General features: G+C 42.8%; 1 protein-coding gene across 1 annotated transcript in view; it reads right to left on the minus strand.

Moving 5' to 3' along the window:
- Positions 1 to 3,112: 3,112 nt before the first annotated feature.
- MYO10 (myosin X) overlaps positions 3,113 to 17,793 on the minus strand; it is a 221,199-nt gene continuing 206,518 nt past the window's right edge. The window contains exons 34-41 of the mRNA XM_083188111.1: positions 17,587 to 17,710; positions 15,824 to 16,121; positions 14,154 to 14,361; positions 12,108 to 12,244; positions 9,120 to 9,240; positions 8,148 to 8,600; positions 6,899 to 7,090; positions 3,113 to 4,122 (exon numbers count right to left, since the gene is read on the minus strand). Of these exons, the coding sequence (XP_083044237.1) occupies positions 4,012 to 4,122; positions 6,899 to 7,090; positions 8,148 to 8,600; positions 9,120 to 9,240; positions 12,108 to 12,244; positions 14,154 to 14,361; positions 15,824 to 16,121; positions 17,587 to 17,710 (1,644 nt within the window). The 3' untranslated portion in view covers positions 3,113 to 4,011. The remainder of the gene's footprint in view (positions 4,123 to 6,898; positions 7,091 to 8,147; positions 8,601 to 9,119; positions 9,241 to 12,107; positions 12,245 to 14,153; positions 14,362 to 15,823; positions 16,122 to 17,586; positions 17,711 to 17,793) is intronic.

Below are 17,793 nucleotides of genomic sequence, written 5' to 3' on the forward strand. Positions count from 1 at the left end.
ATGGTGTGCGGCATCATGTGTAATGGGTACTATGGTGTGCAGCATCATGTGTAATTGGTACTATGGTGTGCCGCATCATGTGTAATGGGTACTATGGTGTGCCGCATCATGTGTAATGGGTACTATGGTGCCATCAAGCAAGAACCCCCTAGCAATGAGCACGTAGGTAAGCAGCACTTATGTGGCAAATATGTAATGGGCATTACGGTTTGTTATATAGTATATAATGGGCATCATGATGTGTGGCACAATGTGTAATGGGCATTATGGTGTGTGGCCTTATGTGTAATTGGCATTACGGCGTGTGGCTTTGTGTAATGGGTATTACGGAGTTTGCTAAAATGTGTAATGGACATTACTGTGTATGGTTAAGTGTAATACCACATCCCTTTTTGTTATGCCACGCCTCCTTCCCATGAGGCCACACCCCCTTTTTGCCACACGGCTATGCCGCGCAAAGGTCCCCCTGCTATTATATCTAGATCTGGGACCACCCATTACCATAATTCTAGATTTGCCTATGGCTGTAGGGCATGGCTTACTTGCAGTGGCACCCTTTATCTGTACTTTATCGATATATAAAGTATATAAACTTTGTTGGATTTTTTTTGTCTCCACTGCAAATGAACTTTGTATTTGCCTATTTTTGCTGATTCTTATATAATAACTCTTTTACTTGCATATTGGTTGTGCTTACCTCTAATTATGGAAAATATATAATATTATATAATCTCAGAGAAGTCTGGCACTCATGCAAATACAAATGATGTAGACTCCTTGGTAATGATGTAGATCCCCAGGGTAGATCTACAAATAGATCCCCAGGGTAATGCACTACAACAGAGATATAGGCAGCACTCAGAGGGTTTATATGTGTGTCACAGGTGCATCCGACATTTCAGTTTTAGTAACTTTAAGGACAGATATCCCCTTCAAATATTCTAAACTCAGCAGGCCCACCAGTGGCACCCTAAGAGTGAGACCATAATATGTGTGGTGGATATTAATAAAACGTGACTTCATTAGGTACCAGATATGGGCCTGCGGTGGGAAATAGTCCCTTAGTTTATATAAGTGTTATGTCTATAAGGTAATATACCCCTGAGCCTGATGTGTTTCAAAGGAAAGTGACCAATATGGTCAACCCCTTATCAGCATAATTACCTGGCCTCTCTTCTAAAAGGGCTTTCTAAACTTAGTGACTCCCAAGCCACAGCGAGTCCTAGGCTGCCCTGAGACACACCCCCAAAAACAGAAGTGGAATCCAACCAATCAGAGAGGCAGAGTTGTCCCCTGACTGGCACCAACACCTGACTCTGGCGAGGGGGCCCAGTAGGATATAATGCAGCTAAGCATATTGCTCTCTCAGGAGCTATCCGAGGTGCCTTTGATAGTGTGCTGGCCAAGTCTGGGTGACTTACCAGAGCGCCGTACCCCTGTAGGTAGTGTACTCACGAGCCACGCAGGCCGGGACCAGCAACACTGAACCCCAGCCCCTCTGTTCAGCAACATGCATCCCACAGGAGTCTCCCAACACACGTATTCCCTGAGGTGATTATTGATGGTCATGGGGCAGGGAGTCTTGCTTTGTGTGGTTCTTCTTATATATATTAGTCTTACATGTACCTTGATATTAATGCTGTGTGGTTACGGTTTGCATGCATTATTACTGTGTATAAAGGTGCAGTTGTACCTTGCTCTGTGATTGTCCAGCCCATAGAGACACCAAGCTCAATGCTGTACTGTAAATGCTGCCTTTCTCAAGGTGGTGATGAGCAGTAGAAATAAAGCACATATGAACCTGGGGTCCTCACACCTTCCATGGCTGCTGACATTGAGTGGGTTATGGCCCCTGCAATGCTTTATGTGCCCATCATGCCAAGGAACCCCTCACTCGTAATGAGGTTGATGTAGATCACTTTTAGTAGTATAGAGCAGATTATGTTAGTGGATTCATATTCTGGTTGGTCTGAGACAGATTTGGCTACACCACTAGCCCATTTTTTTTGTCAACAGGTCTGGGAGAATTTCCAGGCCTAATACAAACTTCCATGTTGCTGCATCTCTCATTTTGTTTAGATTATGTTTATACTTTGTAGCACACTGTCCATCAATGATTCAAAATCATCAATGGTTCATGGCAGATGTAGAATATTTTTGCTTGAATGGGGGAGAACCAGATGGTTTCCCTCCATCGATGGCACAGTAGAACCGAATATCCCCCCCCCCCCCCCCAAGGTGCCAGGACACTGAGCATAGCTCCGCTTCCGACACCTCTGGAGCCCTGCCCTCACATTCTAATTGTCCTTGTGCCAGAAGACATGCTAAAATTTATAGCGCCACAAAGATACCACAAAATACACTTAGGACCTTTGTGTTGGATGCAGGAAAAATGGGCAAGTGGTAAGATCTGCACAACTTTGACAAGGGAAAATTTGTAATGGCTACATGCCTGGGTCAGAGCATCATTAAATCTCAGGTCTTATGGGCTATTTCAGGTGTGCAGTGGAAGTCCAAGGAACGACAACCAGTGAGCTGACAACAGGGTCATGGATGCCAAGGCTCATTGATGCACATGGGGCCAAAGGTTAGCCTTCAGACAAACCACTGTATCCCTAACCTAACTGCTGAAAAATTCATGCTCACTTTAATAGAAAGGTGTCACAAAGCACAGTGCATCATAGCATGCTGTGTATGGGGTTGTGTAGCAACAAACTGGTCGCCCATGCTGTTCACAGCTGAAAATGTCTACAGTGGTCATGTGAGCTTCAGGACTGAAGCAATGGAAGAAGATAGCCAAGTCTCACAAATATCAAAGTTTAAGCACTCAACTGTGGGATGTGCTAGAAAAACAAATCCAAGCCATAGAGGCACCACCTCACAACCTGCAGGACTTAAAGGACCTGCTGCTAATGTCTTGGCACCAAATACCCCAGGACACCTTCAGAGATCATGCAATGTTGAGTTAATCGACATAAGGGGGACCTACACAATATTAGGCAAATAGTTCTAATGTTATAGCTGATCAGTGTGCATTTATTAAAACTGCAGTTTGGTCCATTTAACCCACACTCTCCGCCAAAAAATTCTACTCACACATGTTACACCAAGCCACAACACATACAATAACTTTATTGACAAATGTTTATATTACAGTGAAGCAAATCTTTCAACATCTACCATTTCCGTCGCTGTGTAAATACTTTCTTATTTGACATTTACCACTAGGTGGTGTAATATTTTACTTCATATTAAAATGTTCCATACAAAAATAAAGCATTCACCTTTACTATATTTACAAGTGTTATTATGGCAAAATGCATCAAGTAAGAAAACATTTGTAGACCGGGTGCTACGAAATATTTTAATAAGGCAGTTTATAAATACTGTTCATTGTTATAGTAATTATGTCGTTCTTAATTTAAAATACAGCAGATAAAGGATGTATACTGGCTACAGGGAAAATGTAATACAAGATGGTAGAACTGGAATTGTAACATTTATGACATTTGAACATTCTTAAACCGCATACAACATACTTTAAACATCACATATAGCTGACCAATGAAAATATACATGCACGATTGCACAGCATCATTCCCTTCTTCATACTCAGAATAAAAATAGAATTTACATGACTCAATATATTCACACACAAAAAAGCAAAATACTAAAGTACAAGTAAAAGACATGTTGCCTCACAAACAGGCGGACAGGGAAGGCTGCCTGCAGCTCTCCAATCATTTCTTTTCATTAAGGGAACCAGGTGGGAGGAATTTTCATGGTAAGTGAATCCATGGTAAAGGCACGTTACTTATGGAAAGGTGTTAGATTCTAAGGCCAAAGTCAATGTGAAGTAAAAAAACTTTGGGCATCTTGCTGGCAGTTACATTATCCAGGCACTGAATCATCCTTGTCAGGAGATGAGAAATGCCCAGGCATTTATCAATGAAGCATCTTTTTTGCGTGTAAGTGACACTGGTGGAAGGCAATATGTGCGAGGCACGGTTTTCACCTAGAACTTCCTTGACTCCCATGACTGCTCTCTGATCGCGTGCTGCTGTACCTCTTCTTTACTATCATGCTAATGTATGCCTTCATCAGCTTCGCGATATCCACCACCTTTATCAGAGACAAAAGTAACATTTATTGTTCTGTGTTGCCATGACATTTGTGATACAGTATGGGATTGTTTAGTTTTACATTTCTGAGGCTTTAAACATTATTTGATCACTTTTGCAAACAGAAATATGATTTTAGCAGTAAAATTAGCAAGTAAATTGTGCTATGCAAACATGCACAGTGATCGACTCAGTAATATTGTGGTGTTTATTTACATTGGCCCTTATTCTGGTTCACTCACAAAGGCAAACTCCTCAAATGGACAAAATCATGTGCACTGCAGGAGGAAGGGGGGGGGGGGGGCAGAGAGATTTAGATTTGGGTGAGTTATTTTGTTTCTGTGCAGGGAAAATACTGGCTGCTTTATTTTTACATTGCAATATAGATCTCACTTTAAAGCAAAACCCCACCCAAATCTAACTCTCTCTGCAAATGTTATATCTGCCCCACCTACAGTGCACATGAGGCCTTATTCTGGTTGAGTCGGATGGCTCTGAATGCGGACGGACGGCCAATGGTTGGTGTTTGCGCATGTGCAGAGGCATATCTGCGCATGTGCGAACGCCGCGCACGTTCGAATACGGCGTGAATTCTGTACAATCCGAACAGGGGGGTGGAGACGGGCGTGAAGGGTTGTTTGGGCTCATTACCATATGCGTACACCCTGCGTTTCATGGGCATTTCCATGAAAACGCTGGGCGTACGTATGGTAATGACGCATGTGTGAGGGGCGGACATATGACATAGCCGGATGCCAGCTACCCACCCATTTCCCTGCGTTTGCACGGAGAAATGCCAGAGTGGACTGGAGCACTCAGTGCTGCCTGAGCACTCGGTCCAGCATTCGATGGTAGGCGACCATCGAATGATGGGGGAGGTTCTTACAGATGGAGGAGGTGTTCACATGGAAAATCCACTTGCGGTCCGTTCGGTCGGCGTCTTACCACATTTGGACGGTGTGAGCGATCCGTACGGAAGGCGGGGCTAAGAACACTCGGTTCCAGTCCGCAAATACGCATCCATCCGAACTAACCAGAATAAGGCCCATGGTTTTGTCCATTTGAGAAGAAATTTGTCTTTGCGATTGAACCAGAATAATAGCCATTATGTACAGTATGTACTGTAAATAAGACTTATATTTTTATTCATAAATGCCAGTGTTTCCCTGCTTCTGTCCTTAAGGGGCCCTAATGGGGCCTACACATGGGGAGATGAGCAATACTAGGTCACTCACAATGCTCAGATTGCTCAGCACAAAGCGTTGCACAGTGATATCCCACTGAGCGATCTGTCAGAGCCGTGCCCTGATATTGGCGATTATAGATTTATCAAGCATGCCGGATATTAATCGCTGGGGTGATAGAAATGTGTGAGGCCGCACATCGCTATCGCTATGCCCCAACACATGGAGCAATGCAGGGGCATTTTCTAAGAGATCTATTGAAATCGGTTAAAAAAATGCCCGGGGATCGCTATGGCCCTTATTCCGATCTAAGCGGTAACGGCCGCTTGCGGGCGTTCCGCCGATGTTTTCGCTCTGCGCATGTGCAGAGGGCACTCTGCGCATGTGCAGGCGAAATTGCCGCACAATTTTTTTTACCGCCGCAAAGGGGGTGGATAGGGGCGTGAGGGGCTACTTAGCCTCATTTCCCTATGCATACGCCCCGCGTTTCATGGGCGTTCCCATGCAAACGCGGGGCGTACGCATGGTAATGAGGCTGTGACGCATGTGTTGGGGGCGGCCATCTGACATCGCCGGATGTCAGCTGCCCGCCCCCATACATGCTTTCACACGGACAAGTGTCCGTGAGGTCTATGGTTGCGGGAGCTGGTGGAGCGTGCGGCCCTGCCTTCGATGGTCGGCGACCATCGAATGCAGGGGGCTGCTCCAAGATGGTGGAGGCGTATCCCCCGCCATTTTCATGCGGACCGCCACATGTCCGCGTACGGACGGCCGTGGCGATCCGTATGGAAGGCGGGGATTCGCCTGCACGGTCGGAGCCGCATATGCGGCTCCGGCCGCACCAAGCAGAATAAGGGCCTATGTGTGTAGGCCCATAACAGTCCAGGATTTAGCGATATTCATGCTTTAGCACATACCGTTAAGTCCAAATAACTGAGGTACCTGTGCTCAAGTATGGTTATCCTAAAATTCTTAAGTGTGCCTTGAGGTCCATGGTTGGGAACCCTTTATATATGCAATATACAGGAGCATCCTCATACAACTATGCTCAATACATTACGCAGCACAAGATGCCTGATGTGAGTAAATAGCCAGGACCCATGTGACTCTGATAATGTCTGCCATTTTTTGTGTTGAAAATACATCTCTGTCCAATCTATTGGTGAGAACAAAAATCTGGTAATGACTGAAAGCATATGATATTAAATCATTTGTTCACAAACTCTGGAAAATGGGAGAAAAATATTATTTGGACAAATCCGTTAGATCAAATGGATTACTGTAAATAAATCTGTCTGAGTGACCATTGTATGTTTGCCAGTGTTTGAAAGCAAATGATCGATTGGCATGTTCTCCAATACATTGACGGATTTTTGTTCCCACCAGACAGATTGGACAGATAAATCTGTGTGTTCAGCTAGCATTAGTTGCAGAGCAATGTGACTAGGACGCACAAGAAGAATGTGTTTATTAATTTTATATATATGACACTAGCATATTGTGTGTGCCTGCATGCCTGATTCAGACCTGTAAGCAAGGCGGCAATTTTTGCAGATGGACAAAATAATTCTGCACATATATATTATTACTTACCGCACTGGTTTCAAAGAGAAGTTCCCGCTCATCGACCACTATCTTGTAGGTATTGGCAAGTGGAGCACCAAAGGAAAGGATATGCTCATAGTGAAACACCTCCAACGGTCTGCCCTCTCCCCTTTTGTAGACAGAAACGGCCTCAACGCTCACACCCAGCCAAAGCTCTTGCGGAAATCCACCTTCTTTGCACTAAGGAACAAGTAGAAGAGGAGAATATGTGAGAAAATGGAGGGCTATTTCAGGAAATGATTCAGACAATCAGAACTATGGTCCCTATTCAGACCTGAACGCAGGGCTGCGTAAACACAGCCATGTCGATTATCAGACGACCATGCATGCGCAAGGTACACTGTGTGCATGTGCGAGCAGTCCGTGCGAAGGCAGCCAGCAATGGCTGCTGGAAGGGTGAATGACACCCTGAGGCCATTTGAGGGCGGTAACCCTAAGTTTACTGGGAGTGCCCCAGCAAATGCAGGCCTGTAGGAGGAAGAGCTGCTGGCCTCAGCAGCGGCCTCCTTTTTCCCACATCCATGGCAGTGCTGAGTAAGTCTTGGCTAAGTGATTGCAAATGTCCTCCCCCCTCGTGTGCACGGCTGCGAACGAATTTGAAGCCGTGCATATGGTCAGGAATATGATTGTGCGGGCAGCAGTTACCTGATCACTGGGCTCTGAAAGCTCGCAGTCCAATGATCAGGTCTGGATAAGGCCCTATGAATCCTCTGAAGTTGTAGTTTTGTGAGGATTTTCCAATAATACAACACTTTGGCCTGCGGGCAGCTTCCCAGCACAGGGAAAGGCCGCCCGACGCACCGCGTCCCTCCGCGTGATACATTCACAAAATGTAGTGAATGCATTCCTATTATGTGAATGCTTCACTACATATGTAGGTTGCAGTGGCTGTGTGAGACATCACACGCGCTCCTCCCCCCTCATTAACAGTCTGGACACTCCTTCATTGTCCAGACTGCGCTCCCGCAACACTTCATTGCCGGGATATTTTGCAATGTGACTGCACTTTAGGCGGCCACACATGCTTTTTAAACATTGCAAATATTGCAATTAGCAATTTTCGGTAATCTGCAAGGTTTACTGAATTAGCCCCTGACTGCGGGACCATAACAACATCTGTCAGTGTGATACTGTTACTAACAAGTCTTTTCCAGCCTTTAGAAGCATCTTTTTACTTGACAAAATTGACCATAATAAATGTTATCATATGCCATTCTTAATAAACTAATATTCTCACCTCAACATCAAAAAGTGTTGATCCATATCCAGGCCATTCTTTTACCAGAGCCATGTATTTGGCCACACACTGGTCTGGATGCAAACCCTGTAACTTCTTCCACTTGTCAATAACGTTGGTTCTTGCTGACATGACCTCTTCTTTAACCCACATATCCATCATTTGTTCCTCTTCTACCTTCTGTTTACTCACAGAGCCACTTCGGAAGCTTCTCCTTAAGGTTCCTTCTAAGAAACTAGACCTCTTTCTCTCAGACCGCTCTAATGGTGTGGCCACTTTGGCAGATTGGGCAATGCGAGACTTCAGTTTCTGCACTGGATAAAAGTCATCCATTTCTGGCACGTTCGTATGAAGGCTGTAGTCTCCATGTGAATACTGTAATCTTAAAGCTGCTAGGACTTGCAGAGTCTCTTTGGGTGCTGGATAGTGGCCACGAATAACTGCTTGGTGTGCCTGAGACAAGATGGACATTGGGTCAGCAAATTGTATGATTCACATATTTATATACTACATTCTTTCTTTTTAGTAAGAGCAAGATTAGTGTGCTCTAGTAATGATACAAATATCATCATGACCATTGCACTTAGTTTGCCCAAGAGGAGCGATGGAGGCTCCAAAAATGATTTGGTGGTTCTCATGAGTGGACTGCACTGTGCACTTACATATGAACCACAAGATGATGGACGGTTCATGCAGCAGTTGTGTCACTCTAGGTTAATTGCAGGAAATTACACAGATTGTTTCTTCCCTTTCATTTTTTGTGTTTTGCAGAAAGTTATTGACCAAGAAATCCAGAATTTAAAAGTGAAACACACGCTTCTGTTGCTATATGGGGACCTCAAAAAAGCTTAATATATCATTGGACCCAGAAACAGTGGAGTAGGACCCCAATTTCTTAAAGTGTGGGGTCCTTAGGGCCCACATTTTTTTGTGCAGAGCGCGATCACTGTTCTTGTGTTTTATTATGCTCACCTGCTCAAACATGAATACATATTCAACACTGTCTTTTGGAACATGTTCTGTATCCAAGAAGCAATACAGTTTAAAGTAGAACTTCCATGGTCTGTCTCCTACTTCAGCGTCCACAGCCAGTCTATCAAAAGACAAACATGGAATAAAGTTATTAGCTTTTACATTTCTTTTACAACGATATGGTTAGAGGATCCAATTAGGATGTGCACTGGAGCTGGAATACTGGCTTCACCACTTAACCAAGGTATTCAGAGTTAAGAAACATAATTATAAAATTTTAGACAAAAATACAAATAATAAAGATAAAATGAATGCATTTGAGGCTCAGCTAGTGTGCACCATATAGAAGTTGGCACTATTTCAGTGGCACAGTATCAGAGTACTTGACAATATTTGAACCAAACCATGATGTCTTAATACACGATAACGACCAGTAATAACGACATTTTTGTGTTTATTGTCCAGTGTGTACGCATTGTGCGCATTATTCAGATCTGATCACAGGGCATATTTTGTGAGTAAATGGTCAAAAACATTTGCACTGCAGGTGGGGAAAATGTAACATGCGCAGAGAGGGTAGATTATATTAAATCCAGCCATTTACAGGATCCCAAACAGCATGGATTTACTCAGGGAAGATCATGTCAAACAATCCTTACTGACTTTTTTTACAGGGTGACTAAAGTAATAAATAATAGATAAAGGAGGCGCCACAGATGTAGCTTATCTAGACTTTAGTAAGGCTTTTGACACATTGCAAGTAAACCTGAAATAATAGAAACTAAGGGGGAATTTACTAAGATGGGAGGGGTTCTATTTCACATGGGATGTTGCTACTTATTATTAATTTAGCACCTTCTAGAAGATAATAGAAAATATCTGATTGGTTGCCCTAAGCAAAATCCCATGGGAAATAGAATTCCCATCATAGTAAATTTCGCCTAAGATGGTTGAATAGATAAGATCTTGGTTGCAGGATAGAAAACAGAAAGTTGTAGGGTACTTGTTTCCTAGCACGGCGCCCACTAAGCAATTTGCTTAGTGGGCTATTCTGCGTAGTTAAATCGTATCACATTGCATGGGCCATTTTAGGGCCATGCGATGTGTGATGCGATTTTCCTATGTAATTTATTCACTGCTCTCTCAGCCCCGGGGCATCGCATCTGCCGCAAAATCGCATGTCATTTTATAGGGTGTTTGATGCCATTACATTAGGTATACAATCATATGATTGTATGTCCCCAAAAATAGGTTTAACGCACCCCCCCCCCCCCCCACACACTATCCACGCCAACCGGAAGTGAGCGGCGGCGGAACGCATCCTCCGACTTTTTCATTACCGCATTATCCATGTCGGCGTGGAGTTGATTTTACACAGTGTGGCGAGCGCAGCGAGCCACCAAGCCCAAAGCATGGCGAGTGCAGCGAGCCCTGCGAGGGGACGCGGAATACATGTAAAGTAATCTGTGTCCCCTCGCCACGCTTCGGGCCTTGGTGGCTCGCCACACTATATAAGGTCAACGCCACGCCGACGTGGATAGTGGGGTAATGAAAAAATTGGAGGACGCGTTCCGTGGCGCTCGCCACGCTTCGGGGTGGCGTGGATATTGGGGAGGGGGGGGGTGGGTTACATCTATTTTTGGGACATACAATCATATTATTGTATACCTAATGTCATGGCATCGCACACCCTATAAAATCGCATGCGATTTTGCGGGACAAGCTATGCAATGAGATGCGATATTGTGGTGTACAAAAAAAAATGACATGAAAAAATCGCATCGCATGCCGCTATAATGATGCATGCGATGCGATTTCCCTACAGTGCCGTACGTAGAAAATCTGGGCGCCGTGCTAGGAAACAAGTACCAGTTGTAGTAAATGAAGTGCAGTCACAGGAGGGTAATGTTACGAGTGGAGTACCCTGGGGATCTGTACTTGGACCAGTGCTTTTTTAATATCTTTATTGCTAACATTGAAAATGGTATTAAAGGCAAATGTGCCTTTTTGCAGATGACAAAAGGGGATGCGACAGGATAGACACACCAGGGGTAAAACAATTGGTTAATGATATGGGTAGGCTAGACTAGAAGAATGGTCAAGAGCATGGCAATTACAGTTTAATGCCCAAAAAAATGTAAAATCATGCACTTGGGTCTCCAAAATCCAAACGCTAAATATAGTATTAATGGCACTATATTAGAAACTACTGAGGAGAGGGATCTAGGAGTCAATATTTCAGGTGACTTAAAAGGCAGATTGGTATGACCTCATCTAGAGTACTGTGTTCAGTTCTGCAAGCCATATCTTCAAAAGGATATAAATACACTAGAGATGGTACAAAGAAGGGCAACTAAAATGGCACATGGCCTACATCACAAAACTTACCTGGAAAGATTAAAAAATATTAATACTGTATGTATAGTTTGGAGCAGAGAAGGGAAAGGATAGAAACTGTGAAATATATAAAGGGTTTTCAAAAGGTCAAGGAGGGAAACATTCTTTAAATGAAGGGAAGTATAAGAACACGAGGACATGCACTGAAACTGGAGGGAGGGAGGGAGGGAGGTTCTGGGGAAATCTACGGAAAAATTACTTTGCAGGTAGGATAGTGGACAAGTGGATTAATCTCCCATCAAAGGTGATAGAGGCTAAGACAGTAGAATAATTTGAACATGCTTGGGATAGACATATGAATATCCTTACAAAGAAATAAGGATCACATAGGGTTTAAGAATAACAATATGGTTAAAAAAGGGGCAGACTAGATGGACCAAATAGTTCTTAGCTGTCGTCAAATTTTATGATTCTATGTTCATTCTACCCGTTAAGCACCTTGGGTCCGACTGGAGAATGAATACTATATAAATGAAATGTATTATTAGTATTTTTATTATCCAAATAGAATGATCATGCTATCTAACCAAGCTAGAATTATTTGGCTGTATACAGTATAATACAATGCTCTGCATAAACAATAACACTTACTTTTCAAATTTAGCTAATACATCTGCCACAACAGTTCTGCTTTCAATGGCTTTCTCTGTGAGCCCATTGTATTCGAAAAGGGCAAACATATTTCTGCTGTCTTCCATGGCAAGGCCCCGGATCAATTTCTCTACAACCTAATAACAGACAAATTGTTTATTCTGATGACTGGTTGCAGGTAACAACATTTTAAGCATGCACCATTCATAATATTGTTTCTGTCAAATCTGTTCATGTAAACATAATTGAAAAGTGAAATAATGAGAATTACATCCCAGAGGTGGGGATGGATTACCAGCAAGCAAGGGTTAAAGAGGGGGGGAACGGGGTGGAACAGAGTTCCACCACCTTTAATGGTGAGTTAGAACTAGTTCAACCTCCAACTTGGCCCTGGACAGTAATTCTAAAAGAAAAGCATTATAGTTTGCAGGGGGGTGCCAAAACCCTACCACTGGCCCCTAACAGGGGAGGGGGAAGAATTAGGTGGCAGATAGAAATTAGTTCGACCACCTCTCCAGGACCACTTTAAGCCCTACCAGCAAGACAACATAAATACAAGGGGGTGGAGTGAGGGTGCACAATTCCAGCACAATAGATTACACTGGGATGGAAGGGGCTTTCTGATGCTGCTGGAGTTGGGGCGAGAAAGAGACCAAGGGTTTTGAGCCCAACGATTTTTACCATCATTGCTGTGCATACACACTAGGCAAAAACGGCAGTGTGTATGCCCCTTAACAATCACATTTGCCTGTAAATTAAACTGCCTACAATCTATCTGTGAGTAATAGCAGAGCACTGACATTTCCTATCATCACGCTTTTTACAAGAAGTATGGAAGTAACTGAATTTACAAAAACAATATGTGAATGCCGGCTGCATTTAGCAGACACATGTGCCATCTAAAGTGTATGATATTTCCTAAAGATATGCACTATAACTATATTATAATGGTGCGCACTCTTACAAGAAGTTATTAACCCACCCTGTTGTTGTTTATGACTAGCTGCATATCTTTCAGTGTGTATGAACGATAAAGATATATTTTTCATAAAACAAGATGGTCACTGGTAAAGCAAACAATATATGTTTATCGTTATTGTATATCAAAGTGTTCAATGTTTGTGCACTATATCATTCATTCTAAAGCTCCGCGGAGTTCAAGGGGAATAGTTAACGATATTGTTGACTGAGCATATCACATAGTGTGTAACCAGCTTTAGCCCTGTACACATTGGGAGATATAGGGCCTTATTTTGGTTCATTCTTTCTGACAAAATCCTTCTTAGATGGGCAAAACCATGTGCACTGCAGGTGGGGCAGATGTAACATGTGCAGAGAGAATTAGATTTGGGTGGGGTTTTACTTCAAAGTGAGATCTATATTGCAGTGTAAAAATAAAGCAGTAAGTTTTTTCCCTGCACAGAAACAAAATTACTCACCCAAATCTAATTCTCTCTGCACAAGTAACATCTGCCCCCCCCCCCTGCAGTGCACATGGTTTTGTCCATCTAAGAAGGATTTTGTCAGAAAGAATGAACCAAAATAAGGCCCATAATGAGCAATATCGCTCACTTTGGCCCTTCCGAGCGTTATTGTTCATTATATCGCCCAGTGTGTACGCTATGCCTGACAAATGATGCATGCTGGTGCCCCGTTATCTTTGCATGTACAAATGAGGGAGCGCATCATTAACAAGGGTTATGCTGCAGAATGCAGCATGGCCCCCACTCCCCCATAATTGCCACCACCACCCCCGGGCCTTTCACTGTATAATATAGAAAATGATTGATGCTGATCTTTAAATATTCAACCTAATGTACTAGTTTCTAAGTTTTGTTTGGCAGAAAAGCGCAAAATAATATGCTGCCTTAACATACCATAGCTGAGAAATTGCTAATTAACTGCAGAAGTTCAGATATGGTATACAGTATGTAATTAGTCAAGTTCCTGTCAACAGCTCTACTGAACACAATAATCAGAAGCACTAATGTGTACATCTTGCTGGCACCAGAGAGCAGGACACGTCTGGTAAGTGCTGGCTCTCACCTCGCCAGCTGTGGTGTGAGAGTTGATTGTTATCTTGCAGGCCCCCCCGCCGTGGCAGTATACAGTGGTGGTAATTTCTTCCCTGTTAATCAAGGCTTCAATTTCTTCTCGAGATGGCACAAACTCCCTACATTTGGCTTTCTTCAGTGACTCGTAGATAAATACAGCATACTTCTCCATTTCTGAGCCTTGAAAGTGTTCTCGTATTCTACAAAAGGTAAAAAAAGAAACATCACAAAGTGCATATAGAACATTAGTTGGTTTAATATGTAAATATGTGCTGCAGTTACATAGGAAAACCAAACCTTCAAATAAATACTGGCACATTATTGTTACTGAAAAGCAGCCACGATGTGCTGCTTAAGGCTGCACATAACAGTTATCATATGTGCAGCATGTATGATCTCCGGATCTGATCCGATGTCTCATGAGACTATAAACTATGAAATGCCCAGGCAAACTGGCTTTTTAGTTGGTGGAGCTAGGGGGCCCGGCAGCACCTTTGGGGTTTTGGACAACTTTCCAAATGATCCAAGATGGCTGCAGAGCCCCAAGACATTCAATTTCCTGTTAAGTTTGAATTAAAATGCAGAAAGTACAGTATAGCTGAATCTTGTCAATCTCATTCCTATATTATATTATTATCTCATTAATACATTTCTGTATTAATTATCTCATTATTACATTTCTGTATTAATTATCTCATTAATACATTTCTCATATTATTATCTCATTAATACATTTCTGTAAAACTGCAGTTTTATTGCCTTTGTTTTTTTGAAGAAGGGAATTTGGGCGTTTCATACCTTTCATGTTCTCTAAAATGCAAAAAATAATTGTCAAGGTTTTTGGATTAGTCATCCCTATCTGCTTTTGGAAAAGTTTCTGTGAGCTTGGCTTTACTTTCAGAAGGATGTTGCACATTTATTAGAGCCTGTACAGTAAAACCAATGACTATTCCCACACTTCAGACACCATATGACTTGTAGCAATGGGATTCTAAAGCAGTATAAATATGCATGATTGGTTACATCATACTATTCTCTCAGTACAGTCTCTACAGTCGTGTCACATTTAAAACTTCACGTCAGTCCAGGGATTCATGTCAATCGTGCTCTTAGGTACTTGCCCTCCCCCCTCTGGTGCCAATGCTGGATCCTACACAGTGTCATGTTACAGTGCAGCACCTATAACCTGTCACCGAAGAGCCCACAACCCTCCTTAGTGATGCCATTAGGGTTACGTTGAGACCCCTATGTACAAAATCATGAGAAACAAAGCTTGTCAGAGTTTAACAACGTTAGTTTACATCATTTAAAGATGTAAACATCTTTAAGCCTATGGAGGCATGCTAGCAGGAGAGGGATCTTCTCCCGCATTCTCCATTTAGTGCTGGCCCCTATTCCAGAAACTAACACTTTGCGCATGTGCAGTGTCAGATTCCTCTGAAAGAGTCTTTCACAAACACAAACAGCTCCTCCAAAATGCTGGGGAGATGACTCGCAGGGACATCACCAACGCTCTCCCTGCAGGTTTCCCTATGTACACAGTTGGAGTATTTTGGAACAGCAACAATATTTAATAAATATGCCCTTAAATGCTAAATCTTGAAATGCTAAAATGTAACAATTAAATCTAAAAACATGTTTCTTTACTAAATGACATCTCACCTCTTCAGATGAAATTTAAGATATCTGAGTATGCTGCGACTAGGTGGGAAGGTGCAACTAAGACAAGTGAGTATCTGCCAATGATACATGTTCCCCGTGTTGCCTGGGTTCAGTGCAGTATTGGTCTGTTTGATGAGCTGGCAGTAGAGTTCGTCTCTTAGTGGCCGTAAATCATGACCTGTCTGTAGAACGCCCTGGATTATTGGGACGGGATCAGAAAGAGACTCAAGCTGTTGCAAAGAATTAAAAATCTTGATGGCTTCATCCTGGAGTGTGGTATAGCCTTTATCTTTCAGCACTGTAACACAAAAATCCCAAGCTTGTTAATTCTATTGTATGGCTGATAATCTGCGGAACACAGACACTGTTAATTAACAATCTAGATTGCAAAATAGCAAACTGTTCTAATGGATTTCACAGTTCAACAAAATATAATAACTTTCCACTTTTCCCACTATTAGTCATTTTTTTTCTAAATCGTTTAAATGAAGGGAAAGTGATCATGTGTTAATGGAAAATGTGATGTTTTTTTTTTAAATTGGGTATTAATTTATTAAATTGTCAACAAAGTGTTCTCAACGTCTTTAGCTGAGCTGGCTATTCACACAAATGTGACATTATTCTGATCAAGAGCTACATTATTATTGTTCCTTATTTGTAGGGTAACCTGTTCGGGTGTAGCGTTTTTTGTTTTTTAACCCATGGACTGCTACTATAGAAGAGGACAGACCTGCGTGGGAACCTGAAGTGGTGAATATAGTATGTATGTATGTATGTAGGTTATATGAAAAGTGTGTGCACGTACAGTATGTGTATACAATTTAAAATTTCGGGGTGTCACTGTGTATTTATTCTAACATTTCACTGGTCAGGGGCGTTTTTTGGGGTTTCTGGCCCATTTACCATTGTTCTCTATGATTTGGGTAAATTGACCCATTTAACATTGTTTCCTATGGGAAATCGCGGTCATCGCGGGTAAAGTTACCCATTTAACATTGTTCCCTATGGGGAAATCGCGGCCATCGCGTGTGGACCATTTAAGCATTTTTAGCCGCACACGACGCGACCGGCGCGATTTTCACTGTTTTCAATGGCAAAATCGGGGGCATCGCGTCGGTCGCGTCGCAGGCCACTAAAAATTACACCCGATGGCCGCGATTGTGGCCGTGCTAGGAAACAAGTACCGAAAGGAGTAAAGAAAAAAAGCTTCGGGCTCGGTGGCTCACTGCGCTCGCCACACTATTCTATTCTCAACTCCACGCCGACGTGGATAGTGGGGGTATGAAAAGGTCGGAGGACGCGTACCGCCGCCCCTCGCGTGCTCGCCACGCTTCGGGTTCACGTTGATCGCGGGGTGGCGTATACTACTTTTGGGGGGACATTTCAATGTTCAGGGGTGTTTTTGGCCCATTAACCATTGTTCCCTATGATAATTTGGGTAAATTGAGCCATTTCACATTGTTTCCTATGGGAAATCGGGGTCATCGCGGGTAAATTGAGGCATTTCACATTGTTCTCTATGGGGAAATCGCGGGCATCGCGTCTGGCCCATCGCACCCGATTTTTTAGTGCATGCGATGCCCGCGATGCCCCCGATGACCGCGATCATGATCGTTGTGGCCGTGCTAGGAAACAAGTACCCTCCTTTCTTTACTCCTGTGTGCACAATTAAAGGTAATTCACTTGTCTGCTTGGTAAGTGTTCAGGTGTTGCATTAAAAAGTGTTCATGTACAGAAATCTCTTTGATAAAAGAAACACATACAGTTCAAGTTGATGTCTCCGTAGGGAAGTGGCAGTAAAGAGGAGTGTAATGGATGATTAGTATAACGTAGAATTGGATTTCTTTTGTAAATCTGCTCCACAACTTCAGCATTCAGACAGTTCTCCTGAAATGAAAGCAGCCAATAATCAGAACTAAATTGTCATGCAACACATCATTTCATGCATTCTGACTTATGCAATGGTTATT

This window comes from Crinia signifera, chromosome 5 (genome assembly GCF_055691185.1).
Source record: "Crinia signifera chromosome 5, ASM5569118v1, whole genome shotgun sequence".
Taxonomy (NCBI): domain Eukaryota; kingdom Metazoa; phylum Chordata; class Amphibia; order Anura; family Myobatrachidae; genus Crinia; species Crinia signifera.